This window comes from Lepisma saccharinum, chromosome 5 (genome assembly GCF_977018435.1).
Source record: "Lepisma saccharinum chromosome 5, izLepSacc3.1, whole genome shotgun sequence".
Classification (NCBI taxonomy): domain Eukaryota; kingdom Metazoa; phylum Arthropoda; class Insecta; order Zygentoma; family Lepismatidae; genus Lepisma; species Lepisma saccharinum.
The window spans coordinates 98,698,424-98,725,366 of NC_139233.1; the positions used below are offsets into that span (position 1 = coordinate 98,698,424).

The 26,943-nt window shown below is 38.9% G+C and overlaps 2 protein-coding genes across 4 annotated transcripts in view; both read right to left on the bottom strand.

Moving 5' to 3' along the window:
- LOC145987946 (structural maintenance of chromosomes protein 6-like) overlaps positions 1–13,938 on the bottom strand; it is a 310,654-nt gene extending 296,716 nt beyond the window's left edge. For 2 of the 3 annotated variants that reach the window (XM_083122784.1, XM_083122783.1), the window contains exon 1: positions 13,892–13,938. The gene's annotated coding sequence lies outside the window, so the exon portion shown is untranslated. The remainder of the gene's footprint in view (positions 1–13,891) is intronic. The other variant, XM_083122782.1, reaches the window with a different exon arrangement.
- A 6,698-nt stretch (positions 13,939–20,636) lies between these two features.
- LOC145988436 (uncharacterized) lies at positions 20,637–24,901 on the bottom strand. Its single transcript, XM_083123328.1, has 2 exons — positions 23,814–24,901; positions 20,637–20,709 (listed from the first exon to the last, which is right to left on the bottom strand). Exons 1-2 carry the CDS (start codon positions 24,115–24,117, stop codon positions 20,687–20,689), a joined length of 327 nt encoding a protein of 108 aa, XP_082979454.1. The 5' UTR covers positions 24,118–24,901; the 3' UTR covers positions 20,637–20,686.
- Between the last annotated feature and the right edge of the window lie 2,042 nt (positions 24,902–26,943).

Consider the following 26,943-nt stretch of genomic DNA (forward strand, 5'->3'; position numbering starts at 1 on the left):
GCGGAAACAGCAAAAGATCGGAGGTTTCATACTCAGCATCCCGGCCATCCTGGCAGCATTGGGGGCCGTTGGAAGTTTGGCTGGCGGAAGTGCCGCCATCGCGAAAACCGTTATCGACTCGAAGAAGAACAAAGCGGAATTGGAAGAACAGAAACGTCACAACCTGGCCATGGAGAAGAAAGGGGGGAAGGGCGTGATGAGAAAGTTTAAAAAAAAGAAACAACAGCACTCACCAACCGAGACATTGAATCTCTGATCGGACCGTTACAAATCAAACACTTCAGAGGAGTTTTCATGTCCGACTCGTTACCTTCAAGCGTGAAAAGAAGAGAATGCGGAGTAGTCAACTTGGACGGTCAAGAAAATCCTGGCACGCATTGGATATGTTACCACAAAAACGACAATAATAAAGCATTCGTTTTCGATTCTTTCGGAGGTGTTCCACCTACAAATTTAATTCATTATCTGAAAACGAACAAAACCTCTATATACTACAACGACGAACGCATTCAAGATTTCGGAGACGTGAACTGCGGTCATCTCTGCCTCTCCGTGCTCGCGTTTCTCTCTAAAATAAATAACCCTACGATCGAGGATTTCCAGAAAGCACTGTGGAACCTAAAACAGCATCACTAGGATGGGCGTGTTCCATCTCACGAGCGAATCTTCAATCTTGAAACTCACGCTGCACGACGACATCGTCTATCCTAAATCCGTGGCTCTGCGTGCATTCTACAGCATGTACCTCATACCTAACGTCACGCAGCACAACTACAAAATTAGCGTCGGAAGCGAACATATCGTCGTCACGCCAGGACAATACAATCTTTCTACTTTGCAAGCTCAATTACCCAAAGGCACGTACCTTTCTCAAAATTCGGTCACGCACAGAGTGGAAATCCTATCCGCGACGGAGACCGTGGACCTGGGCACCATGGGAGAGCTTTTAGGTTTCGAGAATGACACAAAACTCGAAGCTGGCATCAAGCACGTAGCAACCAACATTCCTAAATTCTTGGCCATAGAGACTCTGAACGTACACTGCAACGTGGCGGAAGGCATGATCACGAAATCTTCGGACGGATTATTAGGAAGTCACAAGCAGACGGGAATCATAGCCACTTTCAAACCAAGTTCCGAGTTCATGGAACCGATCATCTACACGCCCTCTTCGCCGATCTATTTTCCAGTATGTCGCAACCGCATAGACGACATAGAGTTGGTGGTGACGAACGAGAAAGGAGACGCGGTGGATTTCGCAGGTGCCACTACGACAGCCATCGTGGAGATCAACGTATAATAAATAACCATACATGTAAAATGGAGCAAATCGAAAGTTACGAATTGCAATCTTTCCCTCCCAACCGTCGCACGTTCGCCAATCTGAACGAAGCGAACAGGGAGATCGAATACGACGTGGACGTAGGCGACGGGTTCATTCATCCTCACAGAGCGGACCTCTACCTTCAATTCGACGTGGTGAAGAAGGAAAGCGGAGATGCGTTTCCTGCAGCAGCAAACTTGATACTCGTGGACAACTTCGTGCCTCACCTGTTCTCGCAGGTGGAGGTGAGGAAACACGGTACCGTCATCGACAGAATCGATTATCCAGGCATCACGTCGACGGCAGTGGGAACATTGAAATTATCCAAAACGGAGGCAGCGTACTATCAAGCGGGAGGATTCGAAGCGGGGACCAAAATATCGACGACAAGTCACACGGTGCTCTTTCCCATGCGTCTGCTGCCCGGTTTCTTCTCGGACTACAAGGAGATCATGTGGAAGGGAGGACTGCGCGTCACCTTTCGAAGAGCGGCCAACGACAACAACGCACTGATGCGATATGCTACTTTGGGTCCGGACGGCACCACGCCGATAGCCAACACTTTACCCGAAGCAGCGAAATGCGTCATCCGGAGCATGGAATTGAGAATGCCGGTGGTGGAATACGAAACGAACTACGCCCTCAAGTACAAAGCGGAGATCTTGAAAAGTCCGCAGGTGCCGATTCACTTTCACGGTTACCAGTGCGTGCAGAAGATGACATCGGGAAGTCACATGGAATTCGACGTGACGACGCAGTTCAACAACATACAGTTCGACATGCCAGATTTTGTCGTAGTGCTTTTTCAGACCGGACGCGATAAGAATCAGGAAAAAGATTCCAGCAAGTTCGACGACTGCAAGATCAAGAACGTTTATCTCAAGAACGGGAGGAACGAAGTGTTCCCGCGCGAGAATTACAACCTCGACATGACCAAAAACGATTATCTCAAACTTTACGAAGCGTTCTCGGCTTACAAACGCGTGACCGAGGGAAGCGTGGACATGTACTACACCCCCAGCGAATTCAAAGCACGGAGACCCATGACCGTCATCAATACCACAAAAAGAAAGCAGGTGGTGGTCAACGATCGCACCAACATCAAGGTCGTCTGCGAGTTCCACGATGCCTTGCCCGAGGACACCGTGTGTAGCGTCATCCTGGTCGCAGAGAAGTCCTTCGTCCACGACGTGAAGAACGAGAGGGTCACAGAGCAGTTTTAACAGGTTTTTTAACATCTTTTCTTGCACAATAAGGAATTTTTTGTACTAGCACAATCAGTTACAATGGCACAATACAAATTTCACTAGTTCAGATCAGTTACAAATGTCAATTTCATCAGTTATCAGTTACAATATCTTTTTTTCATCACTATAGCACGAGACAATCAGAATTTGCACAAAATTTGTTGTTGCGCGCGCGCATATGTGTGTGTGTGTGTGTGTGTGTGTGTGTGGCACATCGTTCCCGAGAGAGGTTTACAAAGGTCACGATATATAAACATTGCCGGAGTTGGAAAATTACAATAAAGTGCATTCGCTCACCACTGTTGCCAGCTATAGGTCTCTTTCTCTCTCTCTAGCCCTTGCCAAGTTAAAAAAAAATGGGTGTAGGTAGAAGTTGGCAACACTGCGAGAAAATGGAGCTCATGCCTTACAAGAGAAAACCATTAAGGCGAGCTCCACCGAGCTCCATTTTCCGACGTTGAACCCGTGCAGTGTTGCCATCCATCCATCTCTCTCTCTTTTACGGCAGTGCCGGCTCTCCTTGCCCAGTGTGTGTAGGTTGGCAAAAATTGCTTTATGCACTGTAAGGCAAGCCTCAAGCAAAGTTGCCAGCTCTTTGCTTTAGGTTAGGTTAGACCAAAAAAGGCTGTAGGTAGGCTGTCGGTTGTTTAACTCTTCCCTCTCTCTCTCTCCTCTCTCTTTTTTTGTAAAAGGCTATGGCCGTGTCCGGATTGGCAAGCACACCGTCCAGTTCTCTCCCGTTGCTCTCGCGTGCCGTCGAAGTCACGTCCAATTCGTCCGAATCTACATGCCCCCCTTGTAGTACGGTTGTCACTTTTCCCGCCAGGTGTCAGCTCGAACTTCACCCACCGCGCTCTGGGGCGCAGGCGCATCGCACGGAAGCAGAAGGCAGACGCCAAACAAACATGACAATGATTTCCACCTATTTACTAATCATATTAAAAATGTAACACGCTATTTCATCATTTACATTTTTTCTGCATTCAGTATTATCGATAAAATGTTAAAGTATAACTGAGTTTTACATCCTCTAATCAGTAAATATTGTCTGTACAAAGTGAAAGTTAGAATATGGCTGCCAAGCGCAGCGTCACAGCAAGTTCAAGCATGCATCTGTCGCTCCTCTCTGCTCTCCCCTCCGACTCCACGTCTGCCGCGAATTCGGACAACGGAGGTTGGCTGAGTCCCCGGATGGAACGGTGTTCTAGGTGACATCTGCTGCCGATTCGGACGCAGCCTATGGCAAAAGTACCAGTAGGTTGGCAACCTTGCTTTATGCACTGTAAGGCAAGCCTCAAGCAAGATTGCCAGCTCCTTGCTTTAGGTTAGGTTAGACCAAGAAAAAACCTTGGTGATTTTTTTCGAGTAAGATGTTGGCAACACTGCGAGAAAATAGGGGTTATGCCTTACAAGAGCAAACCATTAAGGAGCCTCAAGCAAGGTTGCCAGCTCCTTGCTTTAGGTTAGGTTAGACCAAGAAAAAAACCTTGGTGATTTTTTCGAGTAAGGGGTTGGCAACACTGTCATTTCAAAAGTAGGTCAAAGAACCGTTCTAGAACGAAGCATTAAGAAGCCTCAAGCAAGGTTGCCAGCTCCTTGCTTTAGGTTAGGTTAGACCAAGAAAAAAACCTTGGTAATTTTTTTCGAGTAAGGGGTTGGCAACACTGTCATTTCAAAAGTAGGTCAAAAAGCAGGTCCAGAACAAAGCATTAAGAAGCCTCAAGCAAGGTTGCCAGCTCCTTGCTTTAGGTTAGGTTAGACCAAGAAAAAAACCTTGGTGATTTTTTCGAGTAAGGGGTTGGCAACACTGTCATTTCAAAAGTAGGTCAAAAGACCGGCCCAGAACGTACGGTTTCACCTACTTCAGTCGTCATATAACATGAACACACGCAAACATTCACATGTGCTTTTTATTATTTTGTATTCGGTAAGTACAAGTATATTCTTACATAAATTATTGTTTAATTTAATAAATTGTAAACTCGGAGCCTGCTATACTAACACTCCTTCTGTCTATTGAAAGCGAATGTTGCGTGCATGCGGAAATAACACAGAAAAAAAAGCGGATGGAAGTAATTTAAAATCAGTGGAGCAAGGTTAGTATTACGAGAGCGTAAAAACATGTGCTTTCATTCAACTTCGAAAAATAAGAATAAATGTGTGCATACAGAACACATATGCTTTCTTTTCACAGTTGTAAAATCATATAAATTGTACATGAAGTAAGTTGCGGGAAGGCTCTCTCTTTTATATCTGTGTATATGTTGTACAATTAGGTACAAGTATTGTACAATTAGGTACAAATTGTTGTACAATTATTTCCCCCAGTTGTCCAGTTGGAGTTGGGGGGCATAACACTGGTACTATTTGTAATCACAGTGCTTACTCATGTATTTTGTTTAATATTTTATTTCAAATTCACTGTCAGAAACTAGTGTTGCCAGTTCCTGGATGTAGGTTTACCTACTCTGTTGGTTGTCACTGTCAAGCTTCCAGTAATCGTACAGCATAAAAAGCTATAACCCCCTTCTCAAAATATATACATTGTATACGCCAAGATGCTCAATAGCCTAGCAACACATCATGAAAAAAACATGTCAAGAGAACCCAATAGGTTTATAAGTCAGTGCTGCCAACTCCTATTTGTAGGTTAGCTTAACCTGTGAAAAATCATATAGTAGAATTTTTGTAGAGTGGGTAGGCAACACCGACGAGGCTCGAATTATTATTTGAGGCTCGAAATCATCATTTGATGCTCGTCGGTGTTGGCAATTTCTATTTGTAGGTTAGCTTAGCCAGTAAAAGATCATATAATGGAATTTTATTCGGATGAGTTGGTAAAACCCAAGCCTCAAAAAAAAACATCCAATAGAGTTGCCAAATATAAAAAAAAACAATAGACCCCCCTCATAAAAAACTACAGTAAAAACCCACAGTGTCGCCAACACTAGGCCCCCAACAGTATTGCCAGACATAAAAAATACATAGACCCCTCAGGTCCTTTAATAAAAATTTACAGTGAAAAACCCAGTAGGTTTAACAACACTGTCAATCTACGGCAGTGTTGCCAGATGTAAACAGAGGGCAATAAACCCCCCCCCTCATAAAAAGCTACAGTAATAGGCCACAGTGTTGCCAACTCTGCCCTCAAAATATACATCATAAAAAGCTACGACGAGCCTCAAATAATAATTCCAGCCTCAAAAAAAAATTCAGAACTCTCATGTACGCTGAGGCTAGTGGGGTTAACATACACCGTAAAAGGCTACGCCTCGCCCGAACACATGTACACTCGCACACAAAAAAAAAGCTAAAAAATTATACACCGTGAAAAGCTACGCCGAGTTGGAAACACTGCTGGTGAGGTTAACATACACCGTGAAAAGCTACGCCTCGCCCGAGTTGGCAACACTGCTTGTGAGGTTAACATACACCGTGAAAGGCTTCAAAATATCAGTTGGTGAAATTTTCGTGGGGTGAGTTGGCAACACTGAGCCCCACATGATGATTCGAGCCCCAAATGAGGGCTTAGAACCCGGGCACTAGGTCTACTTTTATATACTAGAAATGGACGCTAATCCACACAAAACTAAAACTGAAATAGCCGCAAATTTAGACATCGCTTATACCACACTTTGCAGTCATTAATAAAAGCAATGCTATTTTAGAGAATTTTCTATAATTGGGTAGTAAAACTATATAGTGTCTACTGTAGTATTTAAGTGTCAAAGTGTTCACTAATAAGGTGGCAATGTATTTAAGAATCAAACTTTTAGATTCGTTAATTTACCACTTTATGACAGAAATAACCTGTATATCTTGTTCCTCAAAATGTATACAATTACAGTATTTTAATAATGATATGACATTGTATTTAAATCTGATTTGTAAGTAATTCTCAGTTATACGTATTATTTATTTTCTCTCCACCTTGACATACGTATAACTCAGGTTCAACTGTATGTGCATAAAAATAAGAAGTACTTTTGAAATAAACATAAACGTTTGAGATTAATCGGTGGGTTACAACTCGACGATTTTAAAATAATCCTTAGCATTAATGCGGTGTTATTGTTGATAGTAATGTTTTGAACTTACAAAGAGCAACAATATTGATGATTTGACACAAGATCGTTGCAGATTGTGAGCAATATAGGAATTTTATTTCGTGCATAATACATCGTATTTCCTCCTTGTACGAAATTGTTTTTATTATTATTATTATTAGAAGAAGAAGAAACCCCGGAAGAAGTGCTTACTTTTGTGCTATCACTCACTGGTATCTACTTTGTCCATAACAGTCCACCATCATATCTGAGCACAAATCAACATATTTTTTTACACAGAAAAACAAACATTTATCTCGTCTCTCTCGATCATCCACAACAATGTCATTCTAGAGTGTCAACAATCCGTCGTAAACTTTATCATAATCGTATTGCGAGGTCGTAATCATTCGATGCCAGTTTGCAATAATATTTTTCAATAATGTTTAATGTAGGAAACAGCATTTCTTTGGGACCATTTGCAATGTAAGTTGAAAAGAAAATGCAGCGTTGCCACTTCTTGTAATAAACAGGTAACAAAATTCCATGTGTTACGTTGAGGAGGATTTGACCAAAGAAATGCGTTCGACTTTGGCGACAGTAGGTCTTTTAAGCATAAAAGCATGCGAGTAAGGGAGAATTCACACCGAAGCGACACGCGACAAGCTACACGTGTCGCTGAGACAGTGCCGTTGCCCCAATAACATGCATCGTCTGTTCTTCGTGCATGCGCAGTGAACGTTTTTGTTTGTACTGAAGAGGCTCGTGTTGCTTGTCGCTTGCCGCTTCGGTAGGGTGACCAGATTTTCTGAAACGAAAATCAGGACATCCATAGGTGCGTACGGGGAGGACTGCAGCTATAACAAAATGGCACAGGGTCAGTGTGTGGAACAGACAGCCCGCAATTTCTCTACCGTTCGACAGACATCGCTGCGTGCTGTGTTGGCCCGTTCCACACATCTTTACTCCGTTGAATAAACATGTGTCTAAAATCGGTTTCTCAATGTGAATTGACAATTATAATGGATTTTAAAAACAAGACCAATATTGTATTTATGGAACTACCCAATACTAAGAAAAAGTAGTTTCGCACAATTGGAAAGAAAGGTTTTTTAACAAATGTTAAAAATCTAAAAATTAAGAATAGTGTTTAAAATCTTTCTGCCTGGACCGTACTAAAATTTCATCACTATGGGATCACCCGTTTCTTATTTATATAATTCCAAAAAAGGCAATACGCAAAATTAAAGAAAAAAACGGCAGTTCTTTGTTCTCACAACGATTAAAAATAGAATTCACACTTGAAAAAAAATTGTTACCGAACAGATCAACGCGCAATTGAATAAGCTAAATTTTGATGTAATTCGTTTTTATGTGGGTCTATTGGTTAATTTTTAATTGGAGTCCAAATTCGAGTATTAATAATTTTTAATCCGACAGTAGTCTGCAAAATGCAGTCCACGGTGTACTACGTGGAATAGAACTTGACATTTGCGTGACTTCGGAAACACACACTTTTTGAACCTTTGCAATGCGACCAACACTGTTACAAAATCTAGTTATTAATCAAATGTAAATACGTTATCCAGGTGTGAGTAGCTGCCGAGTGTTCAATTTGTATGCGTTGAGTAAAAGTTCGCTTTAAAACCTGAAGTTATTCTCTTTGAATGGGAAGTAACTACAAGAAAAATACCAAATCATGTAGTCCCTTTCATGTAATCATCAAGTCAGTTTTTGGATTGCTTCACTTGTCTGCAAATGTTCCGTTGCTCGGTTCCCCTCTATCACATGTTCTAATTTACTTCATTTTGTGCCACTTTTAGCTAATCGCGAAGATGAGATTATATGATGAAATTGAAGAAGGGACACTCACAAAGAACATCCATGCCGGGGCCGAGATTCGAATCCGAGACCTCTGCCGTCGTAGCGTGGTATGATGACCATTCAACAACGGACGTCGGAACATTATACAGGGCATACACAAATGAATGGCGCAGTCTCAAAAGTTAATAAAAAAAGTTATTTCTCACGTTACACGGGCACAACATACACCGTCAGTGGCGGAAACTATCGAAGTTTCTTACGCGTAAATGAAAATTCTTCAGTATGCGTACTATGGGTGGGTATCACAACACACATCACGGTAATCAAAATTATCCCAGACTCGGTGTAGCATGTCTGCTGTAATGGCCTGCAGTGCATACGTCATCCAATCAAGAAGTTCATCGATGGACATGGGCAATGGTGATACATAAACACTACTTTAAAAAAGCCCCAAAACAATGAAATGACATGGTGTAATATCCGGCGAACGGGGTGGCCTGGGGAGAAGGTTTTTGCCGGACGTCCGATCCGGCGCTTTGGAATAACACCATTGAGAAGCACTCATATGTTCCTGTGAAAATTGGGGGAGGGGGGAGCTCCGTCCAGTTGTAGAATGAAACGTCATAATTGGTATTCAGTCAGGGCCCTGCTTGAAGTACCTCTAGTCACCGACTTGGAGGGACTTCACTGAAACGCCTCACGCACTCTTAAATGTTGTCATCAGACACACGAGGTCGGCCAAGCCTTTTGCCTTTACACCAGTTTCCACAAACTGTCGCTGCCACCTGGTTATGTTATTCTCACGTGGTGTGTCTTTTTAAACTGCGCACTAAACTCACGCTGCACTGTAATCACAGATCTGGACACATCTGCTGTGAACGCCATCTTGGAAACTGAACCCGCAGCCTCTCAGTGAGCATGAGAATCGAAATGTTGGTAGCGTATGAGAAACTTGGACAGTTGCCGACGATGACGGCGTATGTTATACCCGTGTAAGGTAGGGTGACCAGATATTTGTTGACCAAAAAAGTATAGTCGATAGGTTGAAGGTGCGCATGAATTTTGCTCTATCACGGGGTCCGCAAAAATCCCGCGCGACTTCTTGACAGTCTAATTATTATGGAAATTATGCAAAATTAAAACTTCCTTTTTATTTTACACTAACTTTGCACAAAAAAACTATATTTTGTGGCTACATAATATCTATTTTAATATTCTGATGCAATTCTTGAATATTCTAAAGCAAATTTCTTGGTATGTTGATCCATATAATTGGAGGAGAATATTTACACACCAATATTGATCAATATTTTGAACAATTTTTAATTATTGCAATTTTCAAGTATCGGTATCGGTGGGAATCGATAAGAGTATCAGCATCGGTATCGGTTCAAAGTGGTATCGGCTCAGCCCTAATCATTATCATTAAATTCCAAGGAACTTGAAATATGTTTTGCTTGTTTATGGAATATGAAAATGACTTGAAATTGTTTATAGGAAATTCTTGAGTCAAGGACAAAATACTTCAGTTTGTTGACATCTTGACGTTTTCCGTTCTGTGGATTTTAAGGCATTTTTACGCGTAAAATAAAGAATGAAATTAAATAGCAAGGAAAATAGTATATTTGGTGATTTTGGCAAATTCAAAAGAGTATAGAGTATATGAACCTCTAAAAGAGTATAATACTCTTAAAAAGAGTATGTCTGGTCACCCTATGTAAGGTGATAAATAAATTTGTTATTAACTTTTGAAAATGTCCTGTATAAATGTGTACAATTAATTTTAGAAGAATTTTTGCTAGCTTGGTCTGTTTGTTCAGGTCTTGAGTAACAAGATCTTCCGCTTGTTATCAAAACTAACGTAAGAAGTTTGACTCCAACATAACTTGCGAATAGTATTATTATTACTTTATTTTGGACCTAACAGTTTTAAGACGTTTTTTGTTTATTATAATATGCATATAAAACATACATAGTTGCTTTACATTATAAATATCCGTCTTTCCAACCCCATCTCACAGACATTAGAATCAAAAAGAAAAACGTTCCTCTTTAGAATTGTATGTTACATTTTCTTGAAAACATCCGGATTGACAACGAAACTTGTCAAATTTATTGGAAACTGAACCTTTAAATTATATTAAGTTTTATGTAGTAATATATTTCTCTCTCTATTATACGTATTTTGGGCATTCCAGTATTGTATGTTGCGTCTGCACTTTCTCAGCCACATTCACATCTCTTATTGTTTCAATATTCCAATTCTGAATAAATGTTGCCTAGTACATATATGACTCGATCTCAGTACATTAATTAATAGAATTACATTTGTTGTACTACCACTGACATGATGAAACCATGGATTGTGTGGCTTGAATTCAGTAAATGATCTGTGTGATTCTCCAACTGTTACAAGTTAATTTAGACACAAATCAAAGCATTCATTCAAAATTTTCTTCTTTTATAAATGTCAGTAATATTTGGAAGGCACGCTGCTTCTTTGCACACTCATGAATACGGGAATTGCCTGTTATATTACCATGTGTTTTAAACCAAGCAAACTCGAAGCTCCATGCGAATGTCTAAACAATGTTCAAGCTTCTTCTCATCAACAATCTTATCGTTAAACGCAACAATTGCGGTTTGATGCATTTCAGTTTCAAACATGAAGAGAACGAAATAAAAGGACTGTTGCTTTTCTGTTAATTTTTTACCTTTTTATATAAGTATGTAGTGCAATTAGCATTATAATTTAAGTTGTTAATAGTGCATAAACTGATAACCCAGAAAACCAATAACAACAAGGAAATAAAACATTCTATACTGTAGTCTATAAAATATTAGGATATTTTTCTTTATTTTAAAAATGGCTTCTCTGCTTCAGTATATGCCTCTCTTATGCCATAGGTGTATCATCGTCATCAGAATTCTACCATGAATGACATTTTTGTAGAAGTTAATATATGATTTAATCCACATATTTAATGGAAACATTATGGTCCTTATTATTATTGACAGTTTTGTTATCACTTCCACTAATTGCATGCGCTGTATTAATAACACTTGTAAGCTTTAAGATATAGACACGTCTGATTAAAAAAAAAAAAAATTAAATTTTGATAAAACAATACACTTAGATTTAAAAAGAAACCGCTCGCCTAAAGATGTTTCCTTCTGGGTTTCAAGACAGCTAAGTGATGAATGAGAGACTCAAAGTCAATTCATGTAAACTCCGTACCAGCTAACTGTAGACCAGGCGAACAATAACAAGTCTCTGCGTAAATAGTGACGCGAGACGGCTCCACCAACGAACAGTGACAGAAACAGGGTTGTGTAATGGGCGACGGGAGTTTTCCAGAATTCCTCCCCATTTCCTCCAGCGTTGCAAACTTTTGAAAAGGATAATACCGAACGCACATGGCAAACGGACCGTATTCTTGTCTGCAGGTCCGTGCGATTAGTTTAAGAATTCCTTAGGGAAATATTACGGATAAATCTGCAAGGGCAAATTTTAACAAGCCGTGCATTTAGCGTACGGAATAAGGTCTGGACCGTACGTCCGTACATGTATGGTCAGGACCGTACGGTTGGCAACGCTGTGCTTTCACCACTCGATTTTCCTCCCCCTCCTCTGCCGATATGAGCGTCCCTGCTCTACAGTTAGCTGGGATGATGTATAGTTTTATTTTGCTATTATCACAATATTGTCAACTCTTCTATTTCTTCAATATCTCATTTCTCTGGGACTCCTGGATTTGCGGCCCCTAGATTATAGCCTAGGATAGCCTAGTGGTGGCAAATCCCCCTGCTGTTACGTAGAAGTGTGTGTTAACAACAAAAACTTTCACGAGCACTACCTGGTGATGTTGAAAGTAACTGAAATGTTTGCTGCAGTGCCGCATGAAGTTAAGCGGAAGAACAAGAAGGCGGAAAATAGAACCATATCGTATTAAATTAGCTGCAGGCCTTTATCAAAAACCACAGACTATCTATAAAAAACGGAAGTAGATACCATTCTTAACAACGATGCTGACGAAAGACAACAGCCGTTTATCTTTGTAGAGACTTGTCGTAAATGCAGGAATCCGTTTCAGCTTAGAATCAGTGGATTTTCAGTTGTATACAAGTAGCGGTATCAATTATATATATGCGCTCAATATGACGATTGATTGATTTTGTGCTTTAAGTCCACTTTATGCACAGTAAGGCTAATAGGGACTGAACCTACACTTTAAAGTGGGATCCGAACCACTTGTGCCTCCACCGGGTATCGAACCCGGGACCCCTTGATAACAAGGCGACGACGCTACCACTGCGCCATTGGGGAGGCCCCAATATGACGACATGACGTAATATGACACTACAAGAGTTAGTTGTGTTTTCGATTAAAATTAGGTTATAAAAAACGGAATTGGATAGAAAATGAACCTTCACACCCGCCTGGGTTGCCCCTGGGAAGAGGGAGCAAAGGAGCACGCCCCCCTTGGGAATTGAATGTATACTTAACATTATATATTATACACATAATTACATTTTAGGTAGAGTAATTTGTGTTAATTATTGCTGATTGATTAATTGATTTTGTGTTTAAGTTCACTTTGTGCACAGTAAGGCTAATAGGGACTGGACCTACAGTTTAAAGTGAAATTATTCCTGAGGCATTATAACTTCAAACTGAAGGGATGTTTTCGAGGGATCGCCGATATTGCGGGGGAAATTACGACTCGTTTGTCCTCCCCTCTGCTTGCCCCTCGCGGGGAAATATCCTGCAGATGTGCAGTCATGGACACTTCTGGATTGTAATAACCAAACTGTAATCAATACATTCATCTGATAAAGTGTCCGGAGAGGATTTACGTTAAACCATATGTAATTTTTATTTTAAAAAAACACTAGGCTTTTTAGCTTATTAAAAAGAATATGAATTATCAAATATAAATGATTGAAATTGTCCATGTAAGTGTCAATTTACTGGGCAATTTCGTTCGAAGAAATAGCGCCATTGTATAACGAAATTCATTTTATGAAAATACAGTCATTTCGATTTGACATGCACGAATTGAATACTGCCCCTCCCCCTTCCTATCATATTTCCATCTAGCTTAGATCAGATAACTGACTGCCAACGAACATAAACCGCTTCTGCGACAATTGATTTTATGTAAGAATCGATGAGGATCCATGTTGTTCGCATATCTGCTTCCACATTTCTGCAAACTCACCGTCCGGCATGTATCCCACAGTTCATAACAAACGAACGTGGTTCATTTGGCTTTTCAAAACTTGTAATTGTTGAATGAATGCAATAAGGAGAAGAATGAGGGCGTTGAATATTTGGGCAACAGTTTCAGGACATAATGTTCCTTCCATCACGTCAGTTACGTTCGTTTGTTAATGAATCACATTTACATATTTTAAAAATTACAAGTAGGACAAATTCAAACACTCACCATGACACCAAATCTCAGCACAGTTGCACACTGAAACCCTGCAGACAGCAGAATCGCTCTCCAATTGGCTCCAGTGCCTGCCCTTCGACTGGCTTCAACGCAGTGTCGCCAAACACTCAACACGTTAAAACCGCACACGCTTGTCATGTAATATAGATCGTACTGGACAGTAGAAACATGCACGCACTTTGTCGATTTACACCTACGGTTGTAGTGTAGTTTGTATGCAGGGCGAAAAATTGTACGAGTGTCTTAGAAATTCAGTTTTTTTATGTGTGTTCTGAGAACTTCATTTTTTAAATATATATATTTTTTAAAGTTGACCGAATTCTCCTGATTCTCATCCACAATAGCAGAATCAGAAATGCCGTATCGCAGTTCAGTATTGACATATCACTCCTGATTATTTTCGAGATATCTAAAATTCTCTCCAGGACTACACACTTAGCGTTCGACAAGGTTTGGGCCGCATGTTCGTATCGAACATTAAATTATTGTAAATGTACGGTTTGCAATGCTGCTTCAAACGGACAGGCGTGAGTGCAGATGTAACTTCTATCTCAGGTTGTCCTTATCTTAGGGACCAATGACGTTTTGGGGGGGGGGGTGTCCAGGGCGTTCGGACCCCCGCCCGAAAGACTTACCAAGTAGTAAAATTAAATAATAAATATATACCTGTTTAGCATTTGTTACATAATCGATGGCATTTATTTTTTATTTCCGCCGAGTTTATTGGAAGGCAAGGAATTGGGATCCTACGGCTTTGAAGAATAGTTCCAAAAACTTATGCACACTGCTACTTATGATAATATACATAACATATTAATCAGGAACTTTACTTTTCGTCAATTGCATCTAACTACTTTTTTGTTATTCAATAAATAATCTATTTATCTATTTGACATTAATTTCCTTGTAAGGGTAGTTTCTTTCATTCAAATTTTGGCGATCATAACTACACGTAAGCTAGATAATGAATACGTGATGTTATATCTCTATTCTTTTACTATTTTTAAACTATTCATGTAATAACATTAATATATTAATTAATTTGCATATTTAATCAATATTATTTTAATTTAATACAATTATTCTAATTAAATTTATTATTATTATTATTATTGAGCCACTTAGTCGAACCCCTCGAAATGTATTTCTAGATACGTGCCTGTTAGGAACTTAGGAAAACTAGAAGAGAACTCTTACTGTGGTGCAATTACGCTGAGAGCCTACTCATGTTAATATAAAATAGAAAAATGTAATACGTGCATTGCACAAAGACTGATACGTTATGAAGATGTTTAAAAGTAGGTGAACAACGAAAAAGTAGTGAAAATTGTTTGTGTACACTGGCGTACGTAGAAGAGGGGTTGATGGGGTTACAGCCCCCTCCGAAATATTGAGAAAATTAACATTTTCAAGTAAAAGCAGTGAAGAACTCGGGGAACAAAGGGGTAAATTCAAAGAAACCTTAAAATGCTCCCGATGGAAAGTTCTAAAAAATACGAAATATCTTGTCGTGTATTCCGCCCTTTAGATAGCAAGTGCGTAGTGAAAACCTTTGCAAATCCAGCTCCGCCCGAAAAAAAAATATATATTTGTATATATATAAAAAATATTTTATTGATTATTTGATTTGACTTGTTTTACTTCGCTTTCTTCCACTTTTGGCTAATCGCGAAGATGAGGATGAGTAATGACATGATGAAATTTCTTAAGGGACACTCACTTACAAAGAGCACCCATGCCCTGGTCGCGATTATAAACTGGGACCCCTGGCGTCGTAGCGCGCTGTGCTACCCACGCTGCGACTGAGGCCGGCTTATTACTTTCATATCCGTATACACCATAACTCACCTTGCTGTTATTCGTAATTTCTTTTTTTTGCCGTAAAGCTACATTTATTCTTCCAGAATTGACTTTGCATCTTTGTGTTTTTCTCTTTTGCATAATTTAACATTTACCAACATAGCCCTATATTATACGTATATACCAATACTATAAGGGTCTCCCCGATGGCGCAGTCGTCACCTTGTAATCAAGGGGTCCAGGGTTCGATACCCGGTGGAGGCACATGGTGGTTCGAATCCCACTTTAAACTGTAAGTCCAGTCCCGATTAGCCTTACTGTGCATAAAGTGGACTTAAAACCCCAAATCAACCAACCAACCAATACTATATAACTCAAATGTAGATAATAAACAAGGCAATAATTAAATCAGAAAAAGACATAGACCTTAAGTAATTTCGTGACTAATTTATTGAAGCGAAACAGAAAGAAAATTCCGCATTACGGCTTTAAGATCGATTGTTTTAATAATAGTAATTTAAAAAAAAATAATAGTTATATTACACAGAGGCTAATGGAGACTGAAGTACACTTTGGGCATGCGTTTAGCCACCGATATTGCAGGAGCAGACCACTTTATTGCAATAGTATATGAGCCGCGGTAGATCAGTCATTGTCGGCCTCCGTGGTGCAATGGTTAGCTTAGCGCGCTACGAAGCCAGGGGTCCCGGGTTAGGACAATGTTGTTTGTGTTTGTCGGGGGATACTACCGCATAAGGGTATTCCTTAAAAAAAAAAAAAATAATAAAAGAAATAGTCATTAGAGCGTCTGACTACCAAGCGAAAGACCCGGGTTCGATCCCCGGGGGGGGGGGGGGCGGAATTTTTTCCACCTGTTCAAGCGGCTCCGGCGTCTACCCAGCGTCGTATAAAGTGAGTACCTGGAGGAAACTCTGGGGGGAAAGGCGGTTAGGGGCGTGGTGTTGATCACATCACCCTCACCTTAGCTACACCATAGTCAGACAGGACAGTCTTTAGGAAACGTAAGGCCTTGCGAATTATTTTCTTTAAAGAAAGAAAGGTGAAAATATAAATAATTATAAAAACAATAATAAATTACTGACGAATATGAGTTATAATAATTTAGGGCCTCCCCGATGGCGCAGTGGTAGCTTCGTTGCCTTGTAATCAAGGGGTCCCGGGTTCGATACCAGGTGGAGGCACAAACTGGTTCGGATCCCACTTTAAACGGTAGGTCCAGCCCCGATTAGCCTTACTATGCATAAAGTGGACTTAAATCACTAAATCAATCAATCAATCAATGTCAATCGATATTTAATAATTTCCCTCACCCTAAAAATGTATTTATTTTTTTCCGGGAGCTGAAATCTGAAGCTATAAAAGGGAAGGAAGAACTTCTAATATTACACTGGCATACACATTTGAACGTTGTTTTTACAAAAACCAGAGTTAATTTTCTTTATAGATTCTGGGTTACTGAGCAAAAATGGCATTCAAAATTCTGCCTTGGTTCTAATTTACAAGATAAATAGACATTTCTATTACACATGTATGGAAGGCAAGGGAATTGACATCTCTTGAAGTGCCGCTTGCTTAAAACCTCTAGTGACTCTCTCTGCTATCATAGAAACATTCCACGTGTATTTGTATCGCTGTTCGAAACAAAAATGTTCTTGTGGAACCACTCCACTGTTCACCTCTCAGGACACCAAAATATTCGGGGAAGAAAGTGAGATGCGGGTTCAGAAAACTCAGCTTCAGTGACATGTTGCAACAGAATTTCTCATAAGAACAAGTAAGCTCTTGTACAAGTCCCTTACGCTTGTTCGACCTCTTCTTCCCACGGAACAATGTGGATACTTTCCAAAATGACTGCCAGCCAGCCATTGTGCTCGACATGATAAAAAAAAAACTGTCAATAATAGTGAAAGTGTCGAACTGCTGGTCTTTAAGGATAATCTCTGAACCAATGAACTCTTACCTAGTTAATATTCTCAGAAGTTAGCTCTGGGAACTTCTCGCACAAGTATGGAAATACGGTTTCATCCTTGTTCAGTGCTTTTACAAATGCTTTCATGCAGCTTGGTGTGTAATTTGCTAGCAAAGCTTTATTGGAATCGACTAGCAACTCGCAAACAATATTTTTCATGCCAGACACAAGAGCTTGTCGGTGAGGCAATTCCTCGTGCTTGTGGACGTCACATTCACCTACAAAGCAACAGTATTTGGCGTACCCATCTCCCAGACCAACTACAGTATCACAATGACTCATGTCACTACAAATTAGCCATTCATGTTACTTATAGCTTATGCTGCTGAGAATCCTATAACTTTCTTTAGCTTGGGTTGGATATGCAACTGGAATGGAATGCATTTTATTTCCATTATGTAGTAGTACAGCTTTCGGACTTGATTGAGTCAATAGAAAGCCTCCATTCGTTTGGTGTAAACTCGATGACTGCATCAAACCTTGAATATTTACGCAGACTGTCATTTCGTCTTTAGCGAGGAAAAATAAGCTGTGTCGGTCAGAAAATTTCATTGGTGAAGTCGTGAAGTTCACGCAATACTTCAGCTTTACATTTGGACAGTTCTGAGTCTCTCATACGTTCACCAAGTTCACAGTGAGTGATTTCGTGTGGTTCATGTGATGAAATAGTTGGCTGATATGTAGGATCATCTGAAGTGGAAAGATGAGGTGAATCAGCAAAAATCACTTCCCCACATATAGCTATAACAAAAGTTTTTTTGGGTTGTCAATAGAAGGACATTGAATCACGAAAGAAGTTACCCAAGAAAATGTGTTGCAAACTGTGAAATACACTTGCTTCGGCTTCTTCACAGAAACCGCGAGCTAAAAATGACATAAAATGACAACTCACTATTGATTAAAATTACTTTGAGCTTTCTATTTTATGCACTTATAAGCCATTTTGGACAAAGATTAACGTTTTGTGGTGTTATCGCAATTGCTAAATATCAATGGCATTCAGTATACAAATAGTCTATGCAGTTTTTTTTGTTACGTTTTACTGTATAACATTAAAACATTAGCCAACCATCAAAAGTTCGAATTCAGCACCTCAAACTCTATAACGATTGGTTGCTTTCGCTTCTGTAAAAAAATAATTTTTCTGTGAGTATTATTGAGTTGAAAACAACGCAAGCATTTAAATGCCTCACACCTGCTTCGTGGCAGTTGAAGGTGTTTTATTGTTGACATTACAATCGGGAGTGCAAGGTCAACAGAATGAAGAAAAGACAAGACAAGACGAAATGCTTTCTATTCAAGAAAAGAATAAATGGGTAAAAATGTCCAAGCAAGTTATCGTGATTTTTTGCTTAAATGTTTCACATGAGTAATACGACAATATATTTTTTTCGGGCCCCTTAGGCTTACTGCCCGCCCGCCTGTATGTTACGTTCATTCCTCTCATTCTTATATATTTTGTTTAAAATTTCTTTTCTCCACCCTCTTTTCTCTCTCTCTCTCTTTATCTCCCACTCACTCTCTTTCCACTTCTTCATTTCTATCTCCCCTTTTCTATGTTATATTCCTCCCCTGATTTCTACCTCTCTCTGTCTCTTCTCTAATGGTTCTTCATCTCTCTTTCTGTGTTTTCTTCCTCCGTCTCTCTTTCTTTCTCACTCTCTCCCTCTTTCTCTCTCTTCATCTCTCTATCATCTCATTTTTCTTTCTTTTCATCCTCGACTTCACTTTAACACTTCTATCTTCTGTACTTATTTTTCTCTCTCTATCATTACCTGTTTATCTTATCTTACTTCTCTTTTTACACCTGCTTCTCCATCTTTTTCCTGCCTCTTTCCATTTTTTTTTTAGCACTGTTACTTTAGGCATGGAACCAAGGCTGTATTGTAAAAGCAGAGATTAGAACGAGAACAGTCAATTCAAGACTGTCGTATAATATTGGAAAAGGTATGTGAACCAAAATTAGTTTAATTTTTCGACCTCTTCAGACATACCAAGCATACTATATCTATCTGATCATTTACACATTTTGATTTGCAGCAAATGGAAAGTGAAGTCAGTGGCATGCGAACCTGTGTCGCGTATTTACAACGTATATTCAGGATAAAATTACGTTTTTTTTGCGCTTTAATGGCTTCTGTACGCTAGGAATATATGCGCAGTCACACGTTGCGTTTACGAGACCGAAGCTTTGCCAAGACTCTACACATTTTTCTTTAATATGTTGTTTTTGTTGTTCTATAAATTATTCTCAACATTTCTCATTACAACCGCCTTTCGGGGCTGAACTCCTACCAGAACTGGGCCCATAAGAGGTCCCCAATACTCGGTCGAACAGTAACCAGATTTGCAGTAGTCAAAATTTGAGTAACACACAATTCAAGATAACTACACATTTATTCAAATTAATCGGTGACTTAGTTACATATTGTTGGTTTAGTTACTGAATATACTATTTCACATGGTCACACATTCAGTGGGAGCGTGCATGAGAGAGAGACAGTAGTTCCTTTCTTCAAAATGGTAATATGAAAGTTAAATCAAATTAAACTTCTTTTGGAATGATCACTTAATCAGTTAGTTACCAATTTATACACTTATGCACGCACAAGGAAATAAAGATCAAACCAATAATACTTAACTGAAAACTAGACTGGGGATTGAAGTGAAGACAAGGCGACTCTCTCTCTCCCATGGCTGCCGATAGACAAGAGCAGTTATCGTCCTACACGTACTCCTCCACTCTTCCACCAATCAGCGCCCTTCAATGACATCACTGTTGACGTACATTCACTGTTGCCAAGCCTTTTCTTCATAATCGCACACTTACACAAATAAAAAAAACAAGAATATGTGATCGAGGGGTTATAAACTTCCCCCCCTGCGATCAAAATAAACTTACGAGGATCACTTTTTTTTTTTTTTTTGTTATTCCTTAGAAATCGTGTTGGTGTAGTTTCACAGGATTTTCCCCTTGATCAGAAGATGAAGTTTGTCTAGACATTCTCTGGGTTATATCCTGCGAAATATACAAAGAAACCAACCAATATCTGACTTCTTACATAAATTAAAACTATCATGTCTCCCTTGTTTTTTTTTTGTGTTTTTTTTCATGATAACTGCAGTCATTTTATAACATTAAATATAGTTTTACACAAACATGACTTATCAATGGGTGAAGTTTACAGTTTATTTACAACCTTGTGAGTTTAGTTTTGTCTTTCGACTAACTTTTACATTTCCTCACAATTCTTATGATTTTTAATTCTTATGAATTTTGAATTCTTATGAATTTTTAATTGTTATGAATGCATTCATATATATATTACTTCAACGTTACAGCCGATAGCTTGCCATACACAAAATGATTATGTTTACAAACAAGACAAGGACATAACAGTATTGATGAACGAAAGACGAATGATTTTCTTACAAACTAATGTTCTATCGGCAGCGTTTTCCCTTTCATTGACCTTATGGTATCTGCACTCTGGGCAGATAACGCTTGAGCAAGGTCACGTGACACCTGCGTTGAACAGAGGGATTTTGCTCGTGTTGCAGCAACACGCTAGATGGAGTGAGATAGCGAGCAATACGAAAAGGTCCCTCATAAGGAAAACTGAGGCTTTTCGTTGTGTGGTCTTTTAAGGACGAGATAACCTGCCTTTTGGCAAGAACAAGATATCCTACTACAAAGGGAATATTGGCAAATCTTTTCTTGTAAAGCTTATTTCGCTTATCCCAATGTTTGTGCAAACAGGCTATTGCGTTTTCCCATTCCTCTTTTAATTGATCTGGAGCAAGGGAATCTTCATTTAAAGTTAATTGCCATTTTATTTCTAGTGGATCATAGAAGTTTCTGCCCGTAAATAGCAAAGCTGGACTGTTATCAATTGCTGAATTGTATGAACAATTAATTGAATATTGAATTTCTTTTAACCCATCCATCCAATGATTTTGTTGCTTAGAAAATAAGGTTCTCAAAGCTCCTTTTAAAGTTTTGATATACCTTTCAGCTAAGTTACTTTGTGGATTGTACGGAGAACAAGTAATGTGTGATGCCTAAATTGAACAAAAAGGAGGTGAAATATTGAGAAACAAAATAGGAAGCGTTATCAGAAACAACTTCCATACAAATCCCCGTATCTAACAATACATTATATAAATGTTTCACAATTATTTTAGATGAAAGTTGCCTTAGTGGCTCCAAACGAACAAATTTTGACATAGCATCTACAATTATAAGTATATATTGATAACCTTTAGATGTTGGTAGGGGGCCGACGATGTCTATGTAATACCTTTGACCTACTTTATTTACTATTTCAGAGGAAAGAGTATTGACTGGTCTTAAATTTCTTTCCTTAGCCTTTTGACAAACATCACAACTCTGACAAAAGGCCTTAACATCTTTGGACATCCCGTCCCACGTGAAATGACGTTGAAGACGTCTAAGAGTTTTCTGCCAATTTCCATGTGCACCACAATATATATTACTATGGAAATAATCCATTAAGTTATTTCTTAAATGTTGCGGTACGCATATTCTGTAAGGCATTCCTTTAGCTCTAGTTTTTCTATACAATACGTCCTTCATTAACTTGTACTTATAACTCGGTACTTTATTCTTACAGTTGGTAATTATCTCACTCAATTGTGAGTCTTTGGCTTGTTCGTCAGGTAATACATGAGAATATATAGGGTGAGACCACATTGACAGATTTAAACTTTGTAATTCATCTTCATCCAATTCTTCAGTATGAAAAATTTTACTGTCGAATATTCTAGATAAGATGTCTGAAGACACATTATCTTTGGCAGTAATATGTTGAATTTCGAACTTAAAGGTTGAGAGTTTTTCTAAATAGCGTGCGTATTTAGTAAATTTCTTTGAACGTCTTATCATCCAAGTCACACTTAAACAGTCCATTTGAATGATAAATGGTTGTGCTTTCAAGTAACATGAAAATTTATCGAGTGCTAACATTAAACTATATAATTCTATGTCATAAATGGTTTTAGTTTTTTCATTTTCTTTTAGTCTTCTTGAGTGGAAAGAGACTGGTCTTAAGTTACCTGTCTCGTCTTCCTGTAACAGAATTGCACCATAGCCAGACAGACTGCCATCAGCTTGAACAACAAATCGTTTATTCATGTCTGGTAATTTTAACACTACATTTTCCTGAAACAACCTTTTAACATGATCTAATGCCTTTTGTTGGCAAGCCCCCCATACAAATTTTACATTTTTTCTTTTCAACTCGTTTAAAGGACCAATTATTTCTTGGAACTGGGGTATATATCTCGAAAAATAAGTAAGGAACCCTACCAATTTCATCAATCCTCGCAGATTTTTAGGGGGATTTAATTGCTTAATTGCTTCGACTCGTTCTGGGTCCATTATTAAATTTTCATTCTTAATAATAAAGCCCAAGAATTTAATTTCTTCCTTAAGAAACTGTGACTTACTAGGAGAAATGGTAACCCCAAATTTTCTCATTCGGTCTAACACTATTTTCAAATGTTCAAAGTGAGAGCCTTTATCTTTTGAAAATATAATTAAATCGTCACAATACCAATAAAGAAAGTTTCCTTTTAGATCTCCAAAGATCATTTGCATTGCTCTAGCTAGAGCCGCTGGACCAATCGTCAATCCGAAGGGAATGGTACGAAATTGATATTGATTGTCTTGGGTAACAAAGGCTGTTACTTTACGGCTCTCTTCGTCTAACAAGATTTGATGAAAAGCCTTTTTGCAATCCAAAACCGAATAAATATTTCCTTGACTCAAAATTGATAAACTTTCTTCTAGATTACTAGGAGGAAACCCATCAAACATTATATGTTCATTCGTCTTAGAATAATTAACAACTAAGCGTTTAGATTTGCTTTTCTGATCGACCAAGAAACAAGGTGCAGCATAACTACTATTCGATGGTTCAATTACATTTTGTTCTAACAAATCTTTAATTATAGCGTTTACTTCTTTCCTTCTGTCAGGGGACGAAGCATAGGGAGCTGTGCGAACAGGTGTTTGATCTTTCATTTTTATAGTGTATACAAAATCCTTAATTAACCCTATCTTATCAGTTATTACATCACTGTAAGTTCGTTTTAACTCACCGATTCTTTGAGTGTACACATCATCGGGAGGATCTATTGAAGTTTCTAAAGCATTCATTGTTGAAGGCTGAGTAGTCTTCTTTTTCCAGCTTCTTCGGTTCCATCTCTGAAATGAAGTTTGGGGACGCGTCTGTCTTCCTGCAGTGGACTCCAACGAAGTGGACGTTTCCGGAAAGGAAATTTTCACCTGTCCCTGTGAAGAATTTTCCTGCGAAACATGAGTGGTATTAATTAAACTATCACAGTTCCACACTATAGGCAAAATGTCTGGCACGTTCTCGAAACGAACTATTCCTTGATTCATATCCAAAATTGCTTTAGTTCGTATCTGAAATTTTACACCAAGAATAGCATCTACGGGTAAATTTTCCACTACATAAAAGTTCACTGGCCAAGTTAACTTTCCTAGGCGAACTATCACAGTAACTTGCTTATTAACTTGTAACAGAGCTGTTACCGGTCATCACTTGACAGTTTTGAGGAACAATCTTTATTGCTCTTTTAGCTTCGAGAAGTTGCAAAGTTGTACTTTTAATTAAGTTATCAGTTGATCCCGTGTCTAAACATATATTTACTGGTAAATGTTCTAAATAACCATTTACAAACACTGCTTTGATACTGTTCGTACTTACGGTATTTGAAGAAGAAAACATCACCTGAGAAGTTGAGGGCATCCGTGAACGATCCTTCGCTCGGAATTTAGAATATGACTGGTTCCTGTAAGTACTAAAAGAAGCATTTTTTTCTTTCTTAGTTCCCAGTAATTCCATTTTTCTCTTCTCTCCACCATAAAAATCTTGAGTGAGACGGCTATGTTGATGAAAAAGAGTTAGCTTCTTTTTCAACATTTTTAGTGTGGTAATCGGTTCTTGAAACATTAGCTGTCTTGAAATGTGTGGTAAAAGTCTCTCCACTAACATGCTCACGAATGTTTCTTCTAACGTTGTCACTGGCAAAATTAGTGCGGCACGTATTCTACTGTCAAGGAATTCCACTATATCCTCATTCTTATCTTGCACTCTTAATACATATTTAGTGATCAGTCTTTCGCGACTCAAAGAATTTACAAATTTATTCACGAAATTATCACAGACTTGCTTCCAAGAATAACCTTTATAAATATTTTCTATCCATAATTTACTCATACTATCAGGCAATTTACTCATTACAGCCAACATGATATCCATTAGGGGATACAGCCTCTTTTCTATTATTAATTGTACATTATACAAAAATTCAAAGATACTTTCCGCTGTGTCATCTTTCACAACGGGGACTTACTTGTATTAATTGCAACAACGTTTGCTGTGCTAAATTTGTAGACAATTTATTTAGGGCACTCCCTGTAAAAACTGTAGGACCCAATTCCTCATCACTAGAACTGGAGCCACTGAAAGACATTAAATTGCAAGCGGGCCGTCTATCAACCCACAACGGCTTACGAGGAAGCCTCGAACACGTCTGCTGTACCTGACCTTCCCTTTGCTGGGTTGCCAAGTTTGGCGGAGAAGTTTGCATTTCTCTCGTTAGTGCTAAGTGTTCATGTCTTGTTGAAGAAATTGGAGGAATATACACAGTTGATTCTGAATCAATTGGCAAGAGTGGATCTGGTAGTCCAGTTATATCTATAGTATCAAGAGGGTTTAATGCAAAAGCCATTTTTGACCGTAGTTCCATTTGACTGATAAAGCTTTGTTATTTCGTATCTACTCACGACCAGGAAATGGGGAGACAAAACTGAATACCTCCGTTGGCTACTAAACATGTGACTCAACACGCTTAATTTCCATATTCAGCGGAATCATTTACCCAAGCCGTAACAAGCATTGTGTCAAATTTTGAGTACTGAAAATAAAGTTTTTTTGTTTTTTTTACACTATAACTGAGCATTAAGAACCATGCTCTGACTTACAACCGCCTTTCGGGGCTGAACTCCTACCAGAACTGGGCCCATAAGAGGTCCCCAATACTCGGTCGAACAGTAACCAGATTTGCAGTAGTCAAAATTTGAGTAACACACAATTCAAGATAACTACACATTTATTCAAATTAATCGGTGACTTAGTTACATATTGTTGGTTTAGTTACTGAATATACTATTTCACATGGTCACACATTCAGTGGGAGCGTGCATGAGAGAGAGACAGTAGTTCCTTTCTTCAAAATGGTAATATGAAAGTTAAATCAAATTAAACTTCTTTTGGAATGATCACTTAATCAGTTAGTTACCAATTTATACACTTATGCACGCACAAGGAAATAAAGATCAAACCAATAATACTTAACTGAAAACTAGACTGGGGATTGAAGTGAAGACAAGGCGACTCTCTCTCTCCCATGGCTGCCGATAGACAAGAGCAGTTATCGTCCTACACGTACTCCTCCACTCTTCCACCAATCAGCGCCCTTCAATGACATCACTGTTGACGTACATTCACTGTTGCCAAGCCTTTTCTTCATAATCGCACACTTACACAAATAAAAAAAACAAGAATATGTGATCGAGGAGTTATATCATGCAGACTAGGCTAGATGGGGGAGCTAAGACTATCTTACGTTAGGCTACAGCCCCTAGCCCACATTGTGATGACGACACTGTTATAAATGGACAAAACTTTCTCAAAGTGTAGAAGGCGTTATTAATATGAATAACTTTTATTCGTGATGTTTTGCTTAATGACGCCTCGTTTTCTTTCTACAAACCTACGTAAAATGTTCACTTTATTCTGTATTTATGCAACAACACATCACAGATTCTCGGAATTATTGGGTTGATGCATTAGTTCGGACAGTATTTTCACCGTGGCAAAAGTATTTTTATTTGGTACTAATTTGAGATTAGCAAAAGATATAAATTAATCAGTAATATATTTGCCTTCATTGTCCATGACTGTCTACCAACGCTGGGGCAGTTTTTCAATTCAACGCCTGAAGAAATCAGCTGATTCGGGGTTAAATGCATCGTCAAGCCAAGTTTGAAGAGCATTTTCGTCACAAAAGGAGCTTCCTTGAAGATGGATTGAGAGCTGAAAAGGTAGCAATCCAAGGGCGCAAGATCGGGGAAGTAAGGAGGATGTGAAGTAACTACCCATCCAAGCTCCTGAATAGCAGCTTTTGTCATGTTAGCGGA